General features: G+C 40.7%; 1 protein-coding gene and 1 long non-coding RNA gene across 4 annotated transcripts; one reads left to right on the top strand and one right to left on the bottom strand.

Moving 5' to 3' along the window:
* Positions 1–871: 871 nt before the first annotated feature.
* On the bottom strand, positions 872–9,037 carry LOC139153267 (uncharacterized). Of its 2 annotated transcripts, none has more exons than XR_011556777.1 (2): positions 8,420–9,037; positions 872–3,634 (listed from the first exon to the last, which is right to left on the bottom strand). It is a non-coding gene; the product is annotated as an uncharacterized lncRNA (long non-coding RNA). The 2 variants fall into 2 exon arrangements; XR_011556778.1 differs by lacking the exon at positions 8,420–9,037 and adding an exon at positions 4,549–4,748.
* On the top strand, positions 6,500–22,964 carry LOC139153263 (UDP-glucuronosyltransferase 2A1-like). Of its 2 annotated transcripts, none has more exons than XM_070726983.1 (6): positions 6,500–7,387; positions 10,712–10,860; positions 19,029–19,175; positions 19,832–19,919; positions 20,015–20,234; positions 22,218–22,964. In XM_070726983.1, the coding sequence occupies exons 1-6, from the start codon at positions 6,619–6,621 to the stop codon at positions 22,495–22,497; spliced, it is 1,653 nt and encodes a 550-aa protein (XP_070583084.1). In that variant the 5' UTR covers positions 6,500–6,618; the 3' UTR covers positions 22,498–22,964. The 2 variants fall into 2 exon arrangements, with proteins under 2 accessions (XP_070583084.1, XP_070583085.1); XM_070726984.1 differs by having other exon boundaries at positions 6,504–7,387; positions 19,029–19,160.
* Positions 22,965–24,507: the final 1,543 nt, after the last annotated feature.

The raw sequence follows: 24,507 nt of genomic DNA, 5'->3' as shown, positions 1-24,507 counted from the left end.
GTTTAGCCAGGACACGAGCGGCGAAGTGACTTGGAGGAATGGGAAGTCCAAACCGGCCGGTTTCAGCTTCACATTCCTCCAAGTCATTTCGCCGCTCGTGTCCTGGCTAAACCGGGCAGCAGGAGACAGGCGGTGGGCTGCGAGCCGCAGGAGAAAGGAGCTCGGGCATTGTTCTCCGGACCCCGCCCGCAGCCTGGAGAGGGAAAGGGCCGCCGCGGGGCTGAGCGGGCGGGGTCCAGAGAACAATGCCTGGCGCCGCGCTCCGATGCCCGAGCTCCTTTCGCCTGCGGCTCCCAGCAGCACTTTGAATCCAGCAGCTTCTGCTGGATACGGGCGGTGGGTGGGACGAGCGGCGCGGAAGCCAGGGGCTGTGGCAGCTCGCCCCCCCCCCCATCGCCCGTATCCAGCAGAAGCGGCGGGATTCAAAGGGATTCAAGGCTAACTTCTGCGCTTGGCTTGAGGACTCAGCTCGGAAGCTGCACGGGTGTTTTAAAAGGTCTCCGCCGGCATGGGGGGCTTCCTACCACCCCCCGAACCCCCAACTCGGGTTTGGGGGGGTGCTAAGAAGCCCCCCATGCCGGCGGAGACCTTTTAAAACACCCGTGCAGCTTCCGAGCTGAGTCCTCAATCTTCGGCTCCTCGCTAGCGCTGCGGAAGTAAAAACACCATCTGCACATGCGCAGATGGTGTTTTTACTTCCGCAGCGCTACTTCGCGAAAACCCGCTCGTTGCGGGGGGTCCTGGAACGGAACCCTCGCAACGAGCGGGGGATCACTGTAGTAATAAACATACTTGACCAAAAGATTTAACAGAATGACTCATATTATTAACCTGTCAATCAAGTGTACCTTTTTGTAGTGGCAGGGTTTAATTTTTTTTTGTGAAAGGTAAATTTAATACATAATTGGTATGTCACAAAATAAAGTAGTTTTAAAATGGTGGGGAGGGGGCCCCCCAGACACTTAGGCTGTATGGGGCCCTAAAATTCCTGATGGCGGCCCTGGGTAGGGGCAGTTCAAATCTCCAGGGGAGAGTTGATTCCAGAGGGTCGGGGCCGCCACAGAGAAGGCTCTTCCCCTGGGTCCCACCAGACAGCATTGTTTTGTCGACAGGACCCGGAGAAGCCCGACTCTGTGGGACTTAATTGGCCACTGAGATTTGTGCAGCAGAAGGCAGTCTCATAGGTACTCTGGTCCGATGCCATGTAGGGCTTTATAGGTCATTACCAACACTTTGAATTGTCACTGGAAACTATTCGGCAGCCAGTGTAGGCTGCGGAGTGTTGATGAAACATGGGTATATCTAGAAAAGCCTATGACAGCTCTCGCGGCCGCATTCTGCATGATCTGAAGTTTCCGAACACTTTTCCTAGGTAGCCTCATGTAGAGAGGGGCTACCCCCAAAGTAGGCCTCTTTGAACGAATGTTTCATCATAGACAGGTACCCCTGCTGTGTAAAAGAGAACAAAAGAAACCAGGGCAAATGATACCCAAAGCCACCCCATTTAAGTGATAACTGAGCTTAGGCATACTTCCCACAGATCCAGTAAATTCCATCAGAAACCAAACAGGGAAGCATGGCATTTTGCGGGTAGGGAGGTAATTGCAAGGAGGGCAATCTGGTACAAAGTCTCTGCATCTGGCATTGGCTGGGAACCCTTGCCAGCCCACCACTCATCACTATTTCAGGTGAAATACCTGGGAACAGCCAGTGATGCGGTTGTGGGTATAACAAACATTGCCTACCAGATTCCCCTTTCCAAATTCGGGTCTATGTATTTTCTCAACTCTTCCAATTCCTTCGGTGACATGGAGTACATTCTGGGTTTTGGGAGCGTTACCCCTGATTCAAATTCTATTGCGCAGTCTGTTCATCTGTGAGGGGGGCAGTTCATTGCAATCTTCCTCACTGAAAATCCTTTCCAGGTCTCAGTATTCAAGGGGCACTTTTTGGAGACCTGGGAGCTTTTCCCTTTTGTGGCGGAAGTAAAAGGACCATCTGTTTTCTGCCTGGGAGGAGGGTTCCTCCCGCCTGCCTGTGTGTGGAAGTTAAACTTGCAATAGCCATCTTCCCACCTAATGAGGGAGATTCATTTGTCCAGGCAGGCCAGGCTTAATATAACTGCTTCTGACATCTTGGAAGTGATTATAAACCGAAGGAATTAACAGTGTCACCCAATGTGCAACTCCACTAACTCCCTCAGGAGGGTGGCTGGATCCACCCCTATGAGGGATCCATCTACTTGTTGGAATCAGATGGGGTTAGCTAAAGGTCCTGTTTGGATTTTTAAGCCATCTTTAATTCTGGGTCAAGGGGATTTTTGAAAGTGTGGACTAACAATCTCTCTGGCCATTCACTCAGTTTCTCCAGCAACTCATTCCCACACTAGTTCCTTAATGCGTTGTCCGGCTTATTTCAGCAGGCCAATCTATTTCTCCACAACCAATTGGCCTGTAACATTCAGGAACCTCATCCTCTTCAGCTCGATGAAATCGGCCACATCGTTCAACTCGGGGGGCTCTCATAGTATGGCTCAGTGATCCATTCTGCTGCTTCTCCCTCACTCATGCCCTCCAAAATTTTATTGATCAGCTGCTGATCTCTGGGAGCAAATGACCATGTTCTCTTACATATGACCACACTTGATGGAGGAAATAGGCCAGCTTCTTCAGGTCCCAATCAACTTTGGCTTGGAAAGGAGGTGGGCCTCTGAGGATGGGAGGGCCAGCGGCAAATGTGGCAGCAGACATGGGGGGGGAGGGATGATGAAACCTCCCATTGGTGGACCTCCACGCTGAAAGGGAGGGCTTCATCTCAGTCCCATTCCGCTAGAGGGGGGAGGCAGTTGGGTGACACCCAGGGCAGTACGGGTTCACATGCTTGCTGTGTAGAGAGGCTGTGGCTGCTCAGCTCCATGGGCAGGAGGGGAAGCTAAGCTCACACTGGCATCATGCCCATCCCATCCCTGGCACATATACCACCCCCAGAATCTTCATGTCAGGGGTCACCTCAGGCTCTCATCTCCCATGCTGGGGACTTTCCCAACCTGATTTTGATGCCAGCCTGGGCTCAGAGGGAAGGGTCACCCAGGTGGTTTTCAATTCAGCCACCGAACTTTTAGGGGTTTCACTCACAGCAGTGTGGAACGATGGGGTGTCTCTGTTCCCTTGGGGTCTCCTTGTCAACACAGAGTAAGGAACCCCAGGGGTTTTCAATGCCCATTTGTGGGTCCTGGGGCCCTGCTTTGGGAGCGTTCCACTTACAGTTAGATATAAGAAATAATCAGGGAGGTCTGACAAAGACTGGCTGCGAGACACTGGACGGGAACTTCCAACTTCCAACCAGTCGACAGCTTGGCTTCTCAGAGATCTCCATTCAGAATAGGGTGACCAAGTTGCCCCCATTTGGGCCTCACTTTCCTGGCCAGATACTCCTGGCCTTCCACAGCTCCAAGGAGATACAGATCCTGAGGGGGAGTAATCTTGCAAGCAGGGCATTTTCCCCTCACATCCCCGGTACTTTCAGGTATTGCTGGTCCCTCCACAGCAAGCTTTTCGGTTAACCCCTTCTCTTCCATTTCTCCTGAGTTTTCTCTCCACATGTGGCCAGGAGTGGAGGATGGGAGCTCGGGTCCCTGTTAGGAAGAAAAAATTGGGGGGTGGGGGGTGGTGTGGTTAGGGGGTATTGGGATAACTTCAGTGCCCCAAATAGCATCTGAGAAATAAATCAGATTCCAGTCCAAATCCCCCTAAAATAAGAATATCGTGCAAAAGGTCATTCAGTAATGCAGCTTAAAAGATAAAATTAATATATCAGAGAGACTCATTATAAACTGTACCCCATAATCATCACAATTATGACAAGTCACAGCTTGAACTATCTTGCTTTGCATGTAATGAATCTCTCTCTCATGTATTAGTTTCATCTTTTAAGTTGCATTACTGAAATAAATGCATTTTTGCATGGTTTTCTAATTTGAGTTTCACCTGTATTGACATAGAATTGCTTTGTTCCCTTTTATTTCTCACAGAAACATATGAGATTTATTTTGTTCATGTAATAGAGCTAAAAAATCAAGTCATGGTAATCCAATCCACTTTAAGAATGTAATCGCAGTCACTAAATCAATGAAGCATGGCATAATCATTATATTCTGATGAATATTCTCTTTCCCAATTCTCACATTTCTCATTTTTCATTTACGACCTTTATTCATAACAAATCTTACTTAAGTTTCTTTTTGTCTTTGCACTATGAAGAAAAGCTGTTAGGAAAGAAGCAAGGAGGACAATAAAGAATAGGTAAATTTAAAACTTCTTATTTTAATAAGTTTTTATTGATGGTTAATAAATCAATATGGTTTATTGATTTTAATTAATAAATTAAAATAAATAATTTTAATTATTGATTAAATAATTAATGGTTTTAATAAAAATAAAACTCGCTACTTTTTAAAATATACCAGTATTTTAAAAGAAAGTAATTCTGCCCCTAGCAGAATTATTGTATATATCTTCTGTGTGTGTACTTGATAACAAATATTCATACCTTGCCTTTTTGTGTTCATCTGCTGGATTTGTGAATTTGGAAGGAAAGGAACTTCAATTGAGGGAATACAACTATAGATGGATTGATATAGGCCATGGAAAATAACTCTGGAACTTTGGCCTGTCTGAAGGTTAAATTGACTAATACCCTAGCTAGGTCACGAAGGTAAAGAATTACTTTATAATCTAACCTAAATTAACATGAAGTTAGAAATGTTTTTGTCTAATTAAAGCCATATCTAATGTTTAATCCAAGCCACCTCATTCCAAAGTTTTAGCATAGCAAAGAAAATGTTTGGAATGAGGATTTTGATAGACATAAAATCTTTAACACGTGTGATATTTGTATATCTATATTTATAGTATTGCTTAGTTGTCTTCTTAATAAAACTGAAATCTCCTGTTTCTATAGCAAGAAGCAAATCTGTAGACAGAATTGAATTTATTCTGGTTTTTCTTATGGTGCAAATTTGACACATTCAATTTGTCATACTGTGGATTTTTAAACCAGTTGTCATATGTACTCTGATATACGTTTCTCTAAATGGGCATTTTTGTTTGTAATTTAAATTTTCATTTTCAAAAATTTAAATAATTTTGTATAGATTTTTCCTAGTTAAGTAATCAGCTTTTGGTAAAATGCAAGTTTGGTGAATTTTAGATATGACTGATAATTAAATTTCAGTTTCCATTAAATAATAATTAGATTCACATTTCCAAATGTATTAAATATTCCTTTTTTACCATCCTTAAATCTATCTACAGGTTTTTTTTAGGATAAACAATATTGATGAATTCCCACCCCTTCCCCAATTAATTCAAATAGTCAGTTGCTCTGGGCAGCTGGTAAGATTACATGCATGAGAATGCTTTTTCTTTTAAATATTTTATTAATTTTCCACTTTTAAAAATAGAACACAATACAGTAGTCCCTCGCTATACCGCGCTTCACCTACTGCGGCTTCACTTCATCGCGGGTTTCTGAGGAAGTCGATCGGCAGATTTAAACAGCCCGCCGAACTCGATTGGCAGGTTTTTAAAAAAAAAAAAAAAAATCTAAAATTGTAAATACTGTATTTAAATACTGTATCTAAAATAAATACTGTGTGGGAAGGGTTTATAAACACTTAAAACAATGAAAACTTACCAAACAATTACAATATAAATACTTAAATAAGTACTATCAGTTGATAAATTCCCCATCGCGGATTTCACCTATCGCGGCCAGGTCTGGAACGTAACACCAGCGATAGGTGAGGGACTACTGTAGTAAGTACAGAAGAAAATTTAAAAAATTAAATTAATAATAGTATATACAGTACAGATATTAGCATTATATCAGCATTAAAGTCACTATATTTATATTATTTTTCACTGGCAATGCTTGAGGCAGGAATGTTCCAATCCATAATTTCTGTGATTCACAAGTTTGTATAGCTTCAGTGTACTGGCTTTAGTAGACAGTCTTGAATTTTTCGTATTCATAAATGTTTAACGTCTTGTAAAAATCTTGCAATGATTTATTTATTTTACCCAATCATTTACTGAGTTGTTAATAAATTTCTTGTAATAATTCTAAAGAGTTACAAAGTTTTAATTGCTGTGGTTGACTGTTCCTCCTTATTGGAGGTTTCTAAAGATAATCACTATCTATTACTTTCTTAAAAGGTAGGATCTAATATTCATTTTTTGTACCCCATCCCCACCCTGGGAAAAAAAGCCTTTATCAGTCCCTGAAATAAATCAATCCTTTGGTTGTATAGTTTAAAGAGAAAGGAGCTGGAGGTTCAAAGTTCAATATTATCACCTAGCTCATCTGTATTGGTATTTAAAGAGTAGATTATTCATGTTTATTGGATGAGAGTAAAGTTATTTTATTGATTTTGTAATATAAATGTAAATGTTTACTGAAATTGTGATGTAGTGAAAAGTTTTGTTTTTTTACTCCAGAAATTGTCCTTAAAGAATAGCATTTGACTACATGTTTTAAAAAACTGAATTTATCCAGCTGGTTAAGGACAGGAATCTTTCTGAAGAAATTATTCATAGAGGAAGAATCTGTGAAGAAAATATGGCTGCCCAAGAAAAGGTTATAGTGACTTCAAAGTCAGTAAGATCGACTGCAATAAAAATTGTCATCTCCTTATTAATGGCTCAGGTAATGCTGATAGGAAATGTTTTGTGTGGACATGTGCTTATTTGGCCAACAGATGCCAGCCATTGGCTAAATATTAAAATAATAATCCAGGAACTGATAAACAGAGATCATCATGTCAGCATCCTGGTTCCAACAACAGCTCTCTTCATCACACCTGAAGATATTTCAGCTGCCAATTTTGAAATATATTCTGTTCCCTTTACAAAGGAAGAGTTGAATTCTTTGATCATGGATACGATAAAGTTGTGGTGGAATAACAAACCATCTGTTGCAACCTTTTATAGATTTTATCAGGAACTAGGGAAATGGATGGAGAAAGTAAATAAACTCAATAGGCAAAGGTGTGAGGCAGTTCTATCTAATCAAGAACTCATGTCTAAGCTAAAGAAAGCTAAATATGATGTGCTTCTTTCTGATCCTGTTATGCAATGTGGTGATTTGATTGCTTTGAAGCTGAACATCCCATTCATGTACACGCTTAGGTTCTCTCCAGCCTCAACAGTGGAGAGACACTGTGGAAAAATGCCTGCCCCCCCTTCTTATGTTCCAGCTGCTTTATCTGAGTTCACAGACAAATTGTCATTTGGAGAAAGGATAAAAAATATTATCTCTTACTACATTCAAGACTATGTCTTCCAAAAATATTGGGGGGAATGGGATTCCTACTACAGTCAAGTTTTGGGTAAGTCGCTTTTATTCATTTATTTACTTCCCAAGTATCATTGGCAAAGCTTTCAATATTGAAGGAAAACAGTTGGATTAAAATAATTTTCATAAAGCAGAATTAGGGAAGTCTTATTCTGAAGATACAAATTAAACACATTGCTGCAGATTAGAATAGATATGCCTGTCAATCCTACTTGTGTTATATTGGCTAGGGTTGATGGAATTGTAAAAGATGCGGGAGAAAAAAAATTAAGGTAGATAATTTTATTGACTGACTATAATTTTATTTGAGCAAGTTCGGTATTTTTTTGTATTGAAAAAATAGATGAGATACTCTTTTTATTTCAGAGGTGTCAAAATGGCATTTGTGCTGATATGATCAAAACTTCATTTGTATTATACAGATGTAAAACACATAAAAACATGCAAATCCATCTATTCATTGTGGCCACCATTTTGATCTTATACATCGAGCATCCCTTTGTTCCTTTTGTTTTTTTATTCTTCCATCCCTCTAGGTTCTATTTTTGGCCAAACATGGTAGGTGAAGCGCGGTATAGCGAGGGACTACTGTATTGTGTTCTATTTTTAAAACATGGCAAAACTGATAAGATATGGATAATCTCATACAAAGATAGAAAAATAACATGTCCCTATCTTCTTCAACTATTAGTTGTATTTATGTTAATATTAGTGGACTTACAACACAAGGCGAGCCTCTAACTCCGTGTTTGGTAAGGTTAGATAACTGTTTTGCCTTTGCCTATCTTTCTTTCAGATTGTTATTTTGAATTTTGTCCTTTATTTCACTTAAATCATCCTCTAGGAAAAAAGAGGCAATTTTAGTATTTGGCCATACAATTGGTCAAAAAGTAACATAGAGCACTGAAAAGTATCCCGAGATTGGAGGCTCTCACTCTTCAAATACCAGTTAAATCAAAACTGCCACAGATCATTAGCAGGCTAATTGGGGCAGGCAATAATTGGAAGTCAAGAAAAACTTAAAGGACTAGAGATTACTTGCCTTTGACCTGGGGAGTTGACTTACCGGTATGTTTCCGTCTCTAGGATATTTTTCCATAGCCATGTTGGAAATGAACTTGCTTAATCTTCTTAGGAGGAAAAAAGACATTTGAAGCTTCAGGTCACTAAAACCTATCCAAATATTAAGATATTTAATTGAGTTTAAAAAACACATGCTGCTGCTGCAGGAAGAACAAATTCACCTGTAAATTGCAGGAATGAGAAGTTTTCCCAAACAGACATTCAGCCCCTACCCCTTTTAAACTGTGGAGATTTTTTTTTTTGGCTAATCACGTCATGTGCATTATTGTCTAACTCTTCAAACTAGTTGTATTTTGAGCCAAACAGATATAAGAAAGATACTGTACATTGAGCATACTGTATCTTGTTTCATTAGGAATATCTAGTGCTAACCCACTATTTAAAATGATTGCATAAGGGAGTAAAGCATGCCCTTCTGTTAAAAAGTAGTTACATAATTTGCAACTTAATGCTTTTGTTGTTCTCCTCCCCATTAATCATTATTGATATTCTTGGCCACCATTATAGTTAGGAAACAAATGGGCTAGCATGTTAAAGAAATAGTTCAGTTTTGTTTTTGCAAGTACAGTACACACTTTTAACAGGATCCAGGTTTTTCTGTCCATTTCTCATCCCATCTCACTATGGTTTGATCCTGGTCCAGAAGCAATAAAGATTTGATTTCTGTTGTCATTAATAAACTTATCAGGTTTATTTATAAATAAATAAGAATTTTAAAAGCACTTTTAAAAAACTTTTACTATAAATTTTGCTATAAATTTGGCTCCATTTTTTTACACTTGTAAAGAATACTGGAAGAACTGAATTAAACAACTTTTTCTTTTGCACAGAGTACATTTTTTTCTATTAGCTTAGCTTTATCAACACATCTGGAACAATAAGAAACTTGTTCCTAATTTCAGTTATTTCAATATTTGTACTAGCCAAGTTATCTAAATAACTAAACTTTTTTAAAGGACAAAAACAATGATTACACACATGTATAGGTTTATATAATTATTTATACCTATGGATTTCTGGGAATAGATACACTTTAAAAAGATCAAAGTATATGGCCTGAATATCATCTATCTTGTATTGTTCATACGTTTTGATTTTCATTCACTGCTTTCATTTCTTCCTATGTTCCCAGATAACTGGGCAAGAACCTGACTTGGGCATCTCCATGGGACTGCACTTTACATTACACATTCAATTACATCATAGCTTTATAGTTTGTATTTTATGTGATTGAAGATTAATTTTGGGAATAAATACAAGTTTCTAATTCACTGAGCACTCAGAGTTTTTTAAAAAAGGAAAAAAAATTCCTGCCATCAATTTCAGTTGCTGTTTCCTTTTTAGATTTATCCATATTATCAATTTCCCCATCACCAGAATAGACAAACTTCTTTAGAAGAACAGAAACAGAGGGCATCACCTTCTAGTGAATCCCTCATATATCATGTCTTCATGTCAAGTTTTTATTTGTCTCTTCTGAAGAACACTTTCTGTTTGGGTCATCTCTTTAAGCAAGCCAGTGCTTAGCATGGTCGTTGATATCTTTCATACTTTTCTATAATATTTAGCATTAATAGTAGAACATCTTTGCAAAGGATAGGGAAAAAAATGGTTTGAAACTCAGCAGGTTTTTTTGTTATAATATTTTTTTCTTAAGTGGTTAGTTTCCCCCCTTTTAGTCCTAGAGTTCACTGCTGTTATTAATCTCCTAAGTAAATTCCACCCTCAGCACCCAGATAGCCCAAAACATACCTTTAGTATTCTGTTTTGTTTTGTTTTTTGAGCTGCTCGTTGTGTCTGTATGTACTGTACATGTACATTTGAAGTGGCACTTTATGACTGCATCACTTAGCATCCATTGCTATTTCAATTGCCATTATAATCCAAGGATCACCAATAAGCTAGCCCTTTCACAGTTATGGCTTTCCTGTTCATTTTTCTGAGTGGACCATTATGAATCTAATCTGTTCTTAATATGTAAATTCAGTACGCTCATCATGGCTAGATTGTTTTTCAAAAATTACCCAATTCTAGTGGAAGATTCCCCATCAAGAAGGTTGGCCTATTTTGGCCCTCCAGTGAACAAATTCATATTTTTGGGAAAGTACACATTTTGCTCACCCTAGATGATATGATTTTTAAACTGTTGAGTAACATTCAGTTGAAAACATAAATGTATTGCTTTTGAATATTTCCGAAATCAACATCACTAAACATTTTAAGTAGCAGTACAGGAAAAACAAGCAGTACATACAATAGTACTTTCTGTCTGTAGGTAGACCCACAACACTGTGTGAAATAATGGGTAAAGCAGAAATATGGTTAATCCGAACTTACTGGGATTTTGAATTTCCACGACCTTTTCTACCAAACTTTGAATTTGTTGGAGGTCTGCACTGCCAGCCAGCCAAGCCTTTATCTGAGGTAATTATATCCTTCACTTTTGATCTGGTAATAACAAAGCTTTTTCAAAGGAAGTGCAATAAGGAAAAAAAGAAATAGCATTTTTTTCTTTAAATTGTGGATTTTCTTCTTTGTCTGAGATAGCTGTGGAACTGAAAATACAGGGAGCCATAGTCTGATATTACAAACTACTAGCATCGTAATGATTGAAAAACAGAAATGGATTGGAAATGAGGTCTCAATAGTGGGTCAAAACGAAAGGTCTTGTTCAATGAGTTCTGGACCACTCTTGAAGACCTAAAAAAAACACATTAGGGATAGATCGTCATAGAGAAAAATCTATTTATATGGTTGTTAAGAGTCAATACTGACTTGATAGCATATAATTCCACTTTAGATCCACACATATTCTCTGTGTTAGTAAATCCCATTTCTTTATATAACTCAAATTCTGATGCATTATTATTATTTACTAATAAATCAAAATAAGATGATCTGCATGTAGTTCTGCATTACAAGTAGTCCTTGACTCACAACAAATCATTTATTGACTGTTCAAAGTTACAATGGCACTAAAAAAAGGGACATGACTATTTTTCAAACTTGCAACCATTGCAACATCTCTGTGATCATGAAATCAAAATTCAGATGCTTGGCAAGTGACTCATATTTATGACAGTCGCATTAGGCAAAGTGTTGGCTCTTCTATGACATGTGGAGTTCAACTCCCAGAATTCCTGGGTATAATTTTTTTATTATTTTTCACACCTTACAGAGATTCCAATTTACATACCTCAAATTAAAATATAATACAATACAATATCAAGTGCCAAATTCTTAATCAAATTAATCAAATTTTTCTAATTATTTATCCAATTTATTCTGGTATATATCATTCATCCTTTCCAAATACTATCATCCGGATTTTAGATATTGCGCTTCACTTTCATTTTTATTTAAAGTGCTATAGCTATCTAAATTTCTCTTGGCTATTTGCTATTTTTCATAACTGTGCCATCGTGCTTCAGTCCCTTCCTAGTGTTCTTAGTAAACACATTCCTACTTTCATTTGAAAAAACCCTCATTTTATTGTGACTGACCTAAACAATAGAAATATCCGAATTTACTTCTCTTTAAAAACCCAGGATGGATGGGGTGGATGCCATCTGGACCCATTGCCTTATTTATCTTTAATCGTTCAAGTTCTTCTAAGACATCGGCTTCTAACATCACTGGAACTGAATCCGTACAGCTGGAAGCAATGCTATATCCATCTATAGTATTATTTTGTAAGGTGTCTTTTGAGAAAACTGAATAGAAGTAGCTATAGAAATGGTCAGCGATCTCCTTATTCCCATCAATGCATGTATTATTCCCGATACTAAACTTCGTGATGCTGCAGTTTTTCTTCTTCCTATCACTAATATATCTGAAGAAGGTTTTATCCCCCTCAAAAGAGGAAGAAATTTGACAATTTCTTCCTCTTTTGAGGCTTTAGCAGCATATATTATCTGTTTCGCCTCCTTCTATCTCATTTTATACACCTCTCTATCAGCTATACTTCCAGATTCTTTATACCTCCTATAGGCAGCCTTTTTTTTCATTGACTATAGCCCTTACATCATTGCTAAACCATAGCGGTTTCGTCTTCCTTTTACCTTTAGTTATTTGTCTTACATACAGTCCAGTGGCTTTTAAAGATGGCCTTTTTTAATACAGTCTACTGGGTGCTCGCTCCTGCCATTTTATCCCTCCCCTTTAATTCATTATTTAAACATTTCCCCATTGCATTAAAATTTGTTTTTCTGAAATCCAATACTTTGGTTGCAGTATAGGATTGCTCACAATCAGTTTTTACATCAAACCACAAACTTAGATGGTCACTGCAACCTAAATTTTCTCCCATCTTAACCTCTGAAACCCAATTCCCATTCTTAAAGACTAAATCTAGAATATTCTCCCCTCTAGTCAGTGTCTTAACCAGCTGTGCCAGAGCTGCTCCTGTAAAGGCCTCTACTATATTCTTACTTTTGCATGTAAGGGCACTGGGGATATTCCAGTCAACATCAGGCATGTTGAAATCACCCATAACCACAATATCTCTCTTTACTGCCATTTGGGTAGTTTCATTCACCATCTTGTTGTCATATTCCTCAGATTGCCCTGGAGGCCTATAGATCACCCCAATTCTAATGACAGAACCTTCTTTATTTTGCATGCAAACCCAGAGAGTCTCCAGATCTTTACATGTATTTTGAATTAGTGTTGTTTTTAAACTTTCCTTAACATAAATGGCTACTCCACCTCCCCTTCTCTCTATTCTATCCTTCCTATACAATGTATATCCTGGTATGGATATTTCCCATTCATTAGAATCCTTAAACCATGTCTCAGTTATGGCAACCAGATCCAAATTATCTCTAGATATTATGGCCATTAACTCACAGAACTTGTTGCTCAAGCTTCCAGTATTCGTGCACATTACCCGAAGAACGTTATTTTCATTATTAGTTTGCCCCTTATCATCAACAACTACATCTATTTTATTTGCAGCTCCCTTTTCATAAGCTTCTAGAAACTGATTTATCCTCATTGGTCGGGGACAGAAATCATCCACATCAGTTACATCTCTGTCCCCTTTACCTAGTTTAAATGCCTGTCCAAAAAAGTTCTGAACTCCTCACCGAGCACCTGGCTACCTCTGTATGATGGATGCAAACCATCCTTCTTAAACAACTCCCTATTAGACCACCTACTGACATCATGACTTACATAGCCAAAACCTTCAGCTTTACACCACTGCCTTAACCACACATTAAACTCTCTGATACAAGTTGTTTTATCCTCCTGGCCACAAACCGGTAACACCTCTGAGAAAGTCACTGAATCAGTTATTTTGCCCAGCTCCACGCGTAGACATTGGAAATCTCTTTTTACTACATTAACATTTCTCTGGGACAAATCATTTGTACCAAGATGCACCAAGTTTGGCTGCAGGTTTGTGGTCTGGTCCTGTGTTTATGGTGTTTGTCAGTTTGCTTTGTGTGCATTGTTGTGGTTTGGCTTCTGGGTGGTAGTTGTATTTGGTGTGCAGGGTTGGTGTGGGTTTGGGTCAGGTGGGAGTGATTGGTGGTGGTATCCTGTGTTGTTCTGGGTCTGGTTTCAGTTTGCATGGCTAGGATATGTTTGTTGATGAGGGCTGGTTTCCAGATGTCTGGTAGGTGGGAGGTATTATCACTTTTATTCATATTGTGGGGGTGTTTTTCTATTTCAAGGCTTCCATGATTATTTTTTTGTTATAATGTTCAGTTTTGGAAATTAATTTAGTTTTTCCAAAGTCAATTTATTAAACTAAATTTATTTTTTCCAATTGATATCATGATAATTGAAGTCCCCCATTACTATTGTAGTGTGTTTCCTACATGTTTGTTAGTTGATTGGCAAAAAGGATATCTATTTTTTCTGCTTTATTGGGTGGCCTATAGTATACATCAGAGCCCTCAAACTTTTAAAAGAGGATTCCCTTGCCCGCCACAACCAGATGCTTTTTTACTTTCCAGACCAGCTTCAAGCAAACTGTCCACAAACTTCAACAGCTCCACCTGTACTGCTTGCTTGGAGCTTCTCTGGAATGGAAAAAAATGCAGCCGAATTAGGTGGGACTCGCTCCACCCGTGTCCCTCCCAACGGGTCTCCCTATGTAGCCTCCCCACTGAACTATCCCAGTGTTCACTCATCCAAAAGGAGCCTGTCACCATCTCTTCCCAGTGGCTGGCCCTTCACCCCCCTCTGCACCCAGGTAGTGGTTGAGTAGCAGCATCTTGTTAGTCTTGGGGGGATGTACAGAGCTGGTAACAGCGGTGCACATCTCAGCTCCTTCCGAATGGGTTTCTCTACATAGCTCCCTGCTGAACTACTTCAGTGTTCACCAACCCAGAAGGAGCCCACCCCACAAACTCTTCTGAACACCCAATTCTTCACCTGTTTGAAGGGACCTGTATGGGAAGAGTCCTGCCTAATTTAGCTATGTTTTCCCCCCAGACAAGCTCCAAGTAAGCAGTGCAGGCAGAATGCGAGAGCTGCTGACATTTGTGCGCAGCTTGCTTGGAGCTGGTCTGAAAGGAAAAATAACAGCCAAATTAGGCAGGACTTGTCCCACCCAGGCCCCTCCAAACAGGTGAAGAATTGGGCATTCAGAAGAGTTTGGGAGAGTGGGCTCCTTTTGGGTTGGTGAACACTGAAGTAGTTCAGCAGGGAGGCTATGCAGAGAAACCCATTCGGAGGGACCTGGATGAGGCAAGTCCATGGCTATGCATTTGGGCTTCTCTGGCTGTCAAGGTGGGGGAGAGAGATGACGGAGTGAACTGCTGCTGGCCAGGAAAAAGTGGTTCCAGAGGGGAGGATCCCAGGCATGGCCATGCGTTCAGAGCATTCCTGGCCTGCAGCAACTCTGTCATCCCCCCCCCCATCTCGGCAGCTGGAGAAGTTCTGAACACCCTTCCACCGGTGGTTCCCAGCAAGGATTCCAGGCATGGCTGCACGTTCAGAGCATTCCTGGCTGGCAGCAGTTGTTTTCCACCCCCACCCCCCACCTCGCCAGACTTAGAAGCTCTGAATGCCTTTCCATGCATGGTATCCTCCCCACTGGGAACCGCTGGTGGTTTCCAGGAAGGATGAGCCCAGGCTATGGGATCATCTGCATAGGTAGCCCATCACCAACACCCCACCCTCACTGGCTGCTCATTCACCAGTGCTTCGGACTGCCTGGGGCCACCCAAGAAGTCTGCATGGGCATGGAGGGAGGGAAGCACGGCTTGTTTTGCTCCTTTAGGAGGTAGCCACTAGGACCTCCTCTCTGCATCTTTTGGCACATGCATCTGCTGGTGGTCTTGGCACTTGCATGAGTACCAGAAACCAGACCAACTGGCCAGCGTGCATACACAAACAGAAAGATCACCTTCCTGGAGCATGCAATGTGCAATGGGCACCTGTTGTCCCAGTACACATGAAAACAAGCTGGTGCACCAGAATCCAGAAGAGCAAGGGGTGATGGCTTCATCTGCCCAGAGAAATGGCTCTGCATGCCATGTCTGGTGTGCGTGCCATAGGTTCGCCATCACAGGTAGAGAATCTCCTGCTTGATTAAGGAGTTGGACCAGGGGTGGGCTACTGCCTGGACAGGGGGTATAACACAGTGGGGTAGTGAAAATGGAGCTCCACCCCAGAGCACCCAATTTTCACTGAAAGATGTTGAAAGAAAATGCAGGGCGTCCTGCATAAGCCACTCCAAGTGTGGTAGTAAAAATTTGGTAGCCCTTCATTGGGTTGGACTACAAGATCTCTAAGGTCCTTCCAACTTATTGCTATTCTCTTTCTTCTGCTTCCTTCCAAAGCAAATTACAGTGATACCTTGTCTTACAAATTTAATTGGTTCCAGAACGAGGTTTGTAAGGTGAAAAGTTCGTAAGACATAACAATGTTTCCCATATGAATCAATGGAAAAGCGATTAATGCGTACAAGCCCAAAATTCAACCCTTTTACCAGCTGAAGTGCCCGTTTTCGCGCTGGTGGGATTCCCCTGCAGCATCGCAAAATTCAGAGATGGGGTTTCCCATGGAGGGGAGCCTCAGGGGAATCCCACCAGCATGAAAACAGGCACTTCGGCTGGCAATGGAAGTCCGGAGGTGGGGTTTCCCAGCGAGGGAAGTGTCAGCAAAATCGCAACATCACAAATGCTACGATTTCGCTGAGGCTTCCCTCGCTGGGAAACCCCACCTCCGGACTTGTATTACCAGCTGAAGCGCCTGTTTTCATGCTGGTGGGATTCCCCTGCAGCATCGCAAAATCCAGAGATGGGGTTTCCCATGGTGGGGAGCCTTGGGGTAATCCTACCAATGTAAAAATGGGCACTTCGGCTGGCAACGGAAGTCCGGAGGTGGGGCATCTCAGCAACAGTGGCAGGTTCGTAAGGTGAAAATAGTTCGGAAGAAGAGGCAAAAAAATCTTAAACCCCAGATTCGTATCTTGAAAAGTTCGTATGATGACTGAAGGGTTCGTAAGACGAGGTATCACTGTACTACAGATAGGTTTTTTTCTTAGTCCATTACGTTATATTATGAACAAAAATTATGTCGTTTAAGTCAGTGTTTCCCAACCTGTTTTGAGCCGCGGCACATTATTCACATTTACAAAATCCTGGGGAACATTGAGCGGGGGGGGGGCCCTAAAAAAAGTTTGGACAAAAAAATCTCTTCCTCCCTTTCGCTCTATTTCTCTCCCTCTTTCTCTCTCTTCCTTCCTTCCTCTTTCTTTCCCCCTCTTTCCATCCGTTTCTCCCTTCCTTCCTCTTTTTTGCTTTCTCTTTCCCTCCTTCCCTCCCTCTATGTCTTTCCCTCACCCTCCTTCCCCCCTCTCTCTTTCTCTCTCTCTCTCTTGCTATCTCTCTCTTTCTTTCTCTTTCTCATACACCACGCCGCAGCAGCGGCATTGGGCAGTAGCTGTGGGGCGGCGGCAGGGTGGTCAGCTGTGAGGCAGAGCTCTGGAATGGAGGCACCGACGGTGGCGGCTGGATATGTTGCTAGACACCGTACATGCTGGCGTTGCGCTGGGCATGGGAGTGGGGCTGGAGCCTCCGTCTCAGCCCAGCCAGCAGGCAAGTGCCAGCCACGCAATGCCAGCATGTATGGCGTACAGCAACATGTCCAGCCGCCACCGTTGGTGCCTCTGTCCTGGAGTTCTGGCTCACAGCCGACCACTCTGCCGCCGCCCTGCGGCTACTGCCCGATGCCGCTGCTGCTGCCACCCTCTCGCTGCCATCACCCTCCTGCTGGACCCCAAAGCCCACCTACTGCCACCGCCAGGCAAGCTCCAGCTGTGCGGGGTGCTGCAGCCAGCATTCCCTGTAAGCTGCACGCGTGTGCACCCCAAAATACCCCCCATGCACCCTTTTCCACAGGCGCGCGCTCCCCATCCCCCTGCCAGCCCGAGAGGGGGGCGGGGGCGGGGAGGCGCCGGCAGTAGAAAGAAAAGGAGCCGTGGCCACTCCTGCCTCCCCACGGTGCCTCCGGCCCCCTCGCGCCCCTGGCCTCTCGGCCCTGCCCCCGCCCGCCCGATCCGCCCTCTCTCCTCTTCCGCCACCTCCTGCCTTGGGGCGCGACTTCTCTTGCGGCGGGGCTGTGGCTTCTTCTCCTCATCCATGCTCCCAGCCAGGGGGCTGCAAGAGAGGGTTTTCTCCGCGGGCTTCAAGAATGCCCGCCCCACCCCTCTCGCAGCCCCTTCGCTGGGAGAGCTTTCGTCCCGGACCTTTCAGCAAGGGGGCTGCAGTAGAGGCAGGGCAGGCGTTCCCGAAGCGCTCGGAGAAAGTGCTCTCGCAGCCCCCTCGCTGACAGAGAGAGGGGGGGGGGAGAAAGTAAAGGAGAAAGAGAGAGAGAGCGAAAGGGGTGGAGAGAGAGATAGCAAGAGATAGAAGAGAAAGAAAGAGAGATAGAAAGAAAGAAAGAGTGAGAGAGAAAGAAAGCAATAAAGAGAGAGAGAGCAAGAGGGGGAGAGAGAAAGAGAGAGAAATGACTCTTGATTTAAAGCATATGGTAAAAAGCACCCAAATAATAACAGAGAAAAAAAACCCAGCCATTTGTGTGTGTGTGTGAACTCTTGAACCATTTCCAATAGCTCACCTGTTATTGGAAATGGTTCAAGAGTTCACACACACACACACGGGGGAAGGAGACAGGGATGGAAAAAGGAGAAGATAGTAATAATAGTAATAGATTTTGGTTTTGTTTTATTATTAATTTCTTTGAATAAAAAAGAAGGGAATTTTTTTCTTACTTACTTACTTACTTACTTATTTATTTATTTATACTTCTATGCCGCCCAGTCCCAAAGGGACTGCCGCTTAGACACTATACTTTTCCGCCCACACTGAAAAAAAATTAGAGGGAACATTGGTTGCAGCTGCCGGAAAACTTGGAAGGCGCAAAGAAGGAAGCTCCACTTCCGGTCTCACAACTTTTTGCTCTTCGCACTCTCAGCAAAAAGTTGTGAGACCAGAAGCTGAGCTTCCTTCTTCGCGGCACACACTGGTTGGGAAACACTGGTTTAAGTAATAATCATGGCCAATGGAAAAAATATGTAATATTTCATGCAATGATAAAGAGATCTGATTCTTTCTTCTCTATGCTTTTAACAGGAAATGGAAAAATTTGTACAGAGTTCAGGTGAACATGGTATTGTAGTATTTTCCCTTGGTTCACTGGTTCAAAATTTAACAGATGAAAAAAATAATATAATTGCATCAGCACTCAGCCAGCTTCCACAGAAGGTCAGTCTCCTAGGTGTAAGTAACACACACAAAGTTTTGTGAGGAAGAACACTTTTTGAAAATCCCAGAAATGTGTTCCTTTTCTTTTCTAATAAACCACTGATTTACTGATTTACAAAGGATGCATATATTTCATAATTTTCATTTAACTGAACTGTGTCTAACATTTTCTTATCCTGATAACTTCCAATGTCTTTGGAGTGTGACAATTTGGAACATGTCCATTTCCAACTGATTTTATATAACTTAATTATTTCTGAAAATTTCTACAATACTAAGGAGGGGATTGCATTTGCTCTGTAAAACTCATGTTTTCTATTAATGATAAAGACACAAGAAATACATCTATAAAAATCTAGTTATACAACATAAATATTTTAAATGCATGTAGGATTCAAAACAAGAATTACTAGTAAACTGAGTCCACTATTTTATTTTCATAAAAAAGAATGGCATGTAATTTTATTTATTTATTGCATTTAACTTATCTTGTAAACCCTTGGAGTTTCAGCAATTTCACAAGAATGCAACATCAAAAGATCCATGACCCAATTCAATCCTCCAAACCAAAACAAATTAGAAAATCTGAAATTCATGAGCAAGGAAAAAATCTAACATTCTGTTTGCTATTTGGACTACATGGAAGAGCATTCCAATTATTTTTACCCTAGGTTATTTGGCGGTATAAAGGGAAAAAGTTAGAAATGCTTGGAGCCAATACCAGGACCTATGATTGGATACCACAAAATGATCTTCTTGGTGAGACACCTTATGCTCCTTTAGACTTAGTAAAACAGTCACTTTGCTCATACCTGAAAGGATTTTGTCAGAACATTTTCATTTTTTTATTCCAGGCCATCCAAAGACCAAAGCATTTATAACACATGGCGGAACAAATGGAATTTATGAAGCCATTTACCATGCAATTCCCATAATAGGGATTCCCATATTTGCAGATCAGAGTGATAATATTATCCGTATGAAGGCGAAGGGAATGGGTGTGGAACTGGACATCCACACAATGAAAGCAGAAGATTTAGTAAATGCTGTGAATACTGTCATTCATAATGCTTCGTGAGTTGTTTATAAATTCTCTTTGGAATACAGATTATGTCTAAGATATTCATAGTACAGTAATCAATTTGCTGATTATTTTCTTTGATGTTGTGATATATTTTTTTGCAAAAATAGTAATTCTAGTTACCGTATATACTCGAGTATAAGCCGACCCGAGTATAAGCCGAGGCACCAATTTTTGCCACAAAAACTGGGAAAACGTATTGACCCGAGTATAAGCCGAGGTTAGAAAATGCAGTGGCTACTGGTAACTTATAAAAATGGAAAACAATAAAATTACATTAATTGAGACATGTTTTAGAATATTTATTTTAAAGAAAACCAGTAAACTAGCTCTGTAAATTTAAAAGAGGGTAAACAAATTAACAATATTAACAATAAATTAAAAAGTAAAAAAAGTAGCTCGATCAGGAACAAAGCTAAAACCTAAGAGTTAAAATCCTTCAAAACTGGATTCCTTCTCATCATTAATTGGATTTAGATTATTGTTCTGTTTTTATATATGCTGTGAGCCACCCTGAGTCCTTGGAGAAGGATTGCATACAAATCCAATTAAATAAACAAACAAACAAACAAACAAACAAATAAATAAGTGTATCCAAAGAAGAGCTTCAGCATTAGCTGCTGTGAGGTTATCAGCATAGAAAACCAAATAGATAGATAGATAGATAGATAGATAGATAGATAGATAGATAGAGATAGAAAGATAGATAGACAGACAGACAGAAAAATAGATAGATAGATAGATAGAAATAGATACAGATAGATAGATAGATAGATAGATATAGATAGAAAGATAGATAGACAGACAGACAGACAGACAGATAGAAAAATAGATAGATAGATAGATAGAAATAGATACAGATAGATAGATAGATAGATAGATAGAAAGAAAAATAGATAGATAGAAAAATAGATAGATAGAAAGATAGAAAAATAGATAGATATACAGATAGATAGATGATAGATAGATAGACAGATAGATATAGATAGAAAGATAGATAGACAGACAGGCAGATAGAAAAATAGATAGATAGAAAGATAGACAGATAGAAAAAGAATTCCTGTCTAGCTCTGCCTCATAATACATTATTAGATCCTATCCAAGCAAGGACAGCAACTACCACAAAATACCATTTTTTAAACAGTTTAAATCCTTTCAAAGGAGGGGGAGGAGAATCTGACAGCAGGCGGCCTTTTTAATCCGACTAAAGGCAATGCAGAGAGAGCAAGGAATAGTTACTCACCATTACTTTTTTCCCCTCTCGGTTGAGCAAATGGCTGCCTCCTTTGCTTGAGCTAGGGAGAGGAACTACGGCGTGCGAGAGGAGACAAAAGCTGGTGCCTCCTCGCTCTGGCTCAAGCAATGGCGCCCTCGTGTGGTGACTTTGTCAATGACCCGAGTATAAGCCGAGGCTGTGTTTTTCAGTCCATTTTTTGGGCTGAAAAACTCGGCTTATACTCGAGTATATACGGTACTTTACCACTATATTTTTTCTCAATTAGACCTAATTTTTGTTTATCTATAAAGAGATAATAGTAGAATATGTACTTTGAGCATTTTACTGGATAAATTTCCTTCCAATTATTTATGATACTTAGAACTATATGGAATTTGGAGCATCATCCTTTCCCTATAGAATACTTTGTTAGGTATACCTAAATTCATTGTTCTAATTGTTCTCAAAATTCTAGCCAACTTTTTGATATTGTTTATACATGAAAATGAACAGAATGCAAGTGTCATTGAAGATAAAATAGTATTTTAATGGAGTATAAATTAGGGTTGGTTATAATAATAATTAAAATGATTTTGGAGTAAGAAACTAAAACAGCACTAAGGCAGTTTGAATTTTGACAAATCAGTAAATTGTTTAATGTGAAGTCCATAAGTACTTGAAGACTACAGTTCTTAAAAACAATAGAAAGCTGATTTCTGACTCCTAATTTTTTATTTTTCTGGTCCTTTAATCTTTCCAGTTTCAAGAAAAATGCTTTAAAACTATCTCAATTCCATCATGAACAACCGATAAAGCCACTAGATCGAGCTGTCTTTTGGATTGAATTTGTCATACGTCACAAAGGTGCCAAGCATTTGCGAGTAGCTGCCTATGATTTGATGTGGTATCAGTATCACAGTCTGGATGTCATAGCCTTCTTGATTGGCTGCACAATGGTTTTTGCATTCATCATTTTTAAATGCTGTTCCTATTGCTTTTGGAAATGTGGCAACATTTTACAAAAATCAAAAACAGATTAATTTTCTGCAATTCAGTTTCTAACACCTAGTTAACATAGTTTTGATCATTATTAGTACAGTAAGATTTATGTTGAATGTTTCCATATAATTGGATTTCATTTATACCATAAAATTTTATTTGTATGTGTAGTTAACAAATTAGGAAATTGAGCTGTAATGAGAAGTAATTTTTTTGCAAATGCTTCTCTATAATTCTTTCTCTAAATCAAATTGTTTATTTAGAAATTAATATGTATAATTTTCCCTCAAAATGCCAATTACTTGTTTAAAAATGTTAATGGAAGTATCTAATATGAGAGAATTAGGTAAGCGATTTACTTATCTTCAGCTGTCAAACACAAGTATGAAGAAAAGTCAGATTAAACGGTAATTTATAGAGATCTTTTGGTTCTGTGTTGCATTGTAGCTCTTCAGATGGACACATATTTGCTATTGTATTAAGATTAATAAACAAGAGTTAACAAGTATTTACAAGACCCGTTGTACCTACCTGAACGGTCTTCTCGATGCACTGGAAGGAGAGTCCAACATGGGTATTTAACCAATCCTATTGGTAGAGACTGAGTAAAAATTAACATAATAAATAGGCACCGCCCCCAGCAGTCTCCCATGAGCTTCAGTTTTAAAAACGAATAACCACTGAAAGAGGATAACCAATTTTTATTGAACAATTCAACAACATAACCCAACCCAACCTCCGGAGTCCCTAACTTCAACTACCGGGTGGGTTTGGACTCTCCTTCCAGTGCATCGAGAAGACCGTTCAGGTAGGTACAACGGGTCTTCTCCACTGCATCTGGAAGGAGAGTCCAACATGGGATATACCAAAGCTCTCAAAGCCCATGGGAGGGAGAAGGTCTAATTAGGGACTTAGGAGAAACACAAACTTTCTGAAGGACCCGCCTGCCAAAGGCCGCTTCCGCAGAAGCAAAGGAGTCCACTTTATAATGTTTAATAAACGTAGTAGGCGCTGCCCAGATTGCTGCTCTACATATGTCTTCTATGGACGCTTGTGTAGCCCAAGCTGCTGACGCAGCTGCACTCCTGGTTGAATGGGCCAGTATCCCGTCTGGAGGGGTATGTCCTCCCGCCTTGTAGGCCTCAGAGATACAGTCCTTAAGCCACCTACTAATGGATTTTGCCGATAGTCCAAGTCTAGTCTAGCCTCAGAAAAGGATATAAACAGAGTTTCCGATTTCCTAAACGGTTCTGTTCTCCTAATGTAAATTTTAAGAGCCCTCCTGACATCAATCTTATGCCACAATAACTCAGATGGATGAGTTCCATGTGTACAGAAATCAGGGAGGATTAGCTCCTGTTTCCTATGGAAGGCCGAATTTACCTTCGGCACAAAGGAAGGGTCCAACCTAAGCACAACTCTGTCCGGATAGAAGTGACAGAGATCTGCCCTTACGGATAATGCTGACAGCTCTGACACCCTATGAGCGGATGTAATAGCTACAAGAAAGGCCGTTTTCAAAGAAAGTAACCTAACTGGAATAGTCCTCAGCGGCTCAAAAGGAGGCTTAGTCAACGCTTGTAAGACCAGTGTAAGATCCCAGGATGGAAATCTCCTAACTGGAGGAGAATGTTTATTTGTAGCTCCCTTAATAAAATCCCGAATCCAAGTATGCTGCGCTAACGAACGAGACTCTGATGACTGGATCATGGTAGATAAGGCAGCTACCTGCCGCTTTAAGGTATTAGGGGCCAGACCCTGCTCAACCCCTGCCTGTAAAAACCCCAAAACATCAAGTACAGAAGCTACCCCAGGATCGATAGACTGTGTGGTGCAAAATTTACAAAAGGCTGCCCAAGTTGCCTGATAGATTCGTGAGGTCGATGGACGCCTGGCGGCCTGCATGGTATCTATGACCTTCTCCGGCAAGTCAAATTGTTTTAGTCTATGCCTTTCAAGTGCCAGCCTGTCAAGTGTAGCCATTTGGGATCCGGATGATGAAGGTTCCCCTGGCTGAGAGAGATGATCTGGTCCGGAATTCTCCACGGAGG

This window comes from Erythrolamprus reginae, chromosome Z (assembly GCF_031021105.1).
Source record: "Erythrolamprus reginae isolate rEryReg1 chromosome Z, rEryReg1.hap1, whole genome shotgun sequence".
In the NCBI taxonomy this organism is placed as follows: Eukaryota; Metazoa; Chordata; class Lepidosauria; order Squamata; family Dipsadidae; genus Erythrolamprus; species Erythrolamprus reginae.
This window is presented reverse-complemented; position numbering and strand designations above follow the sequence as displayed.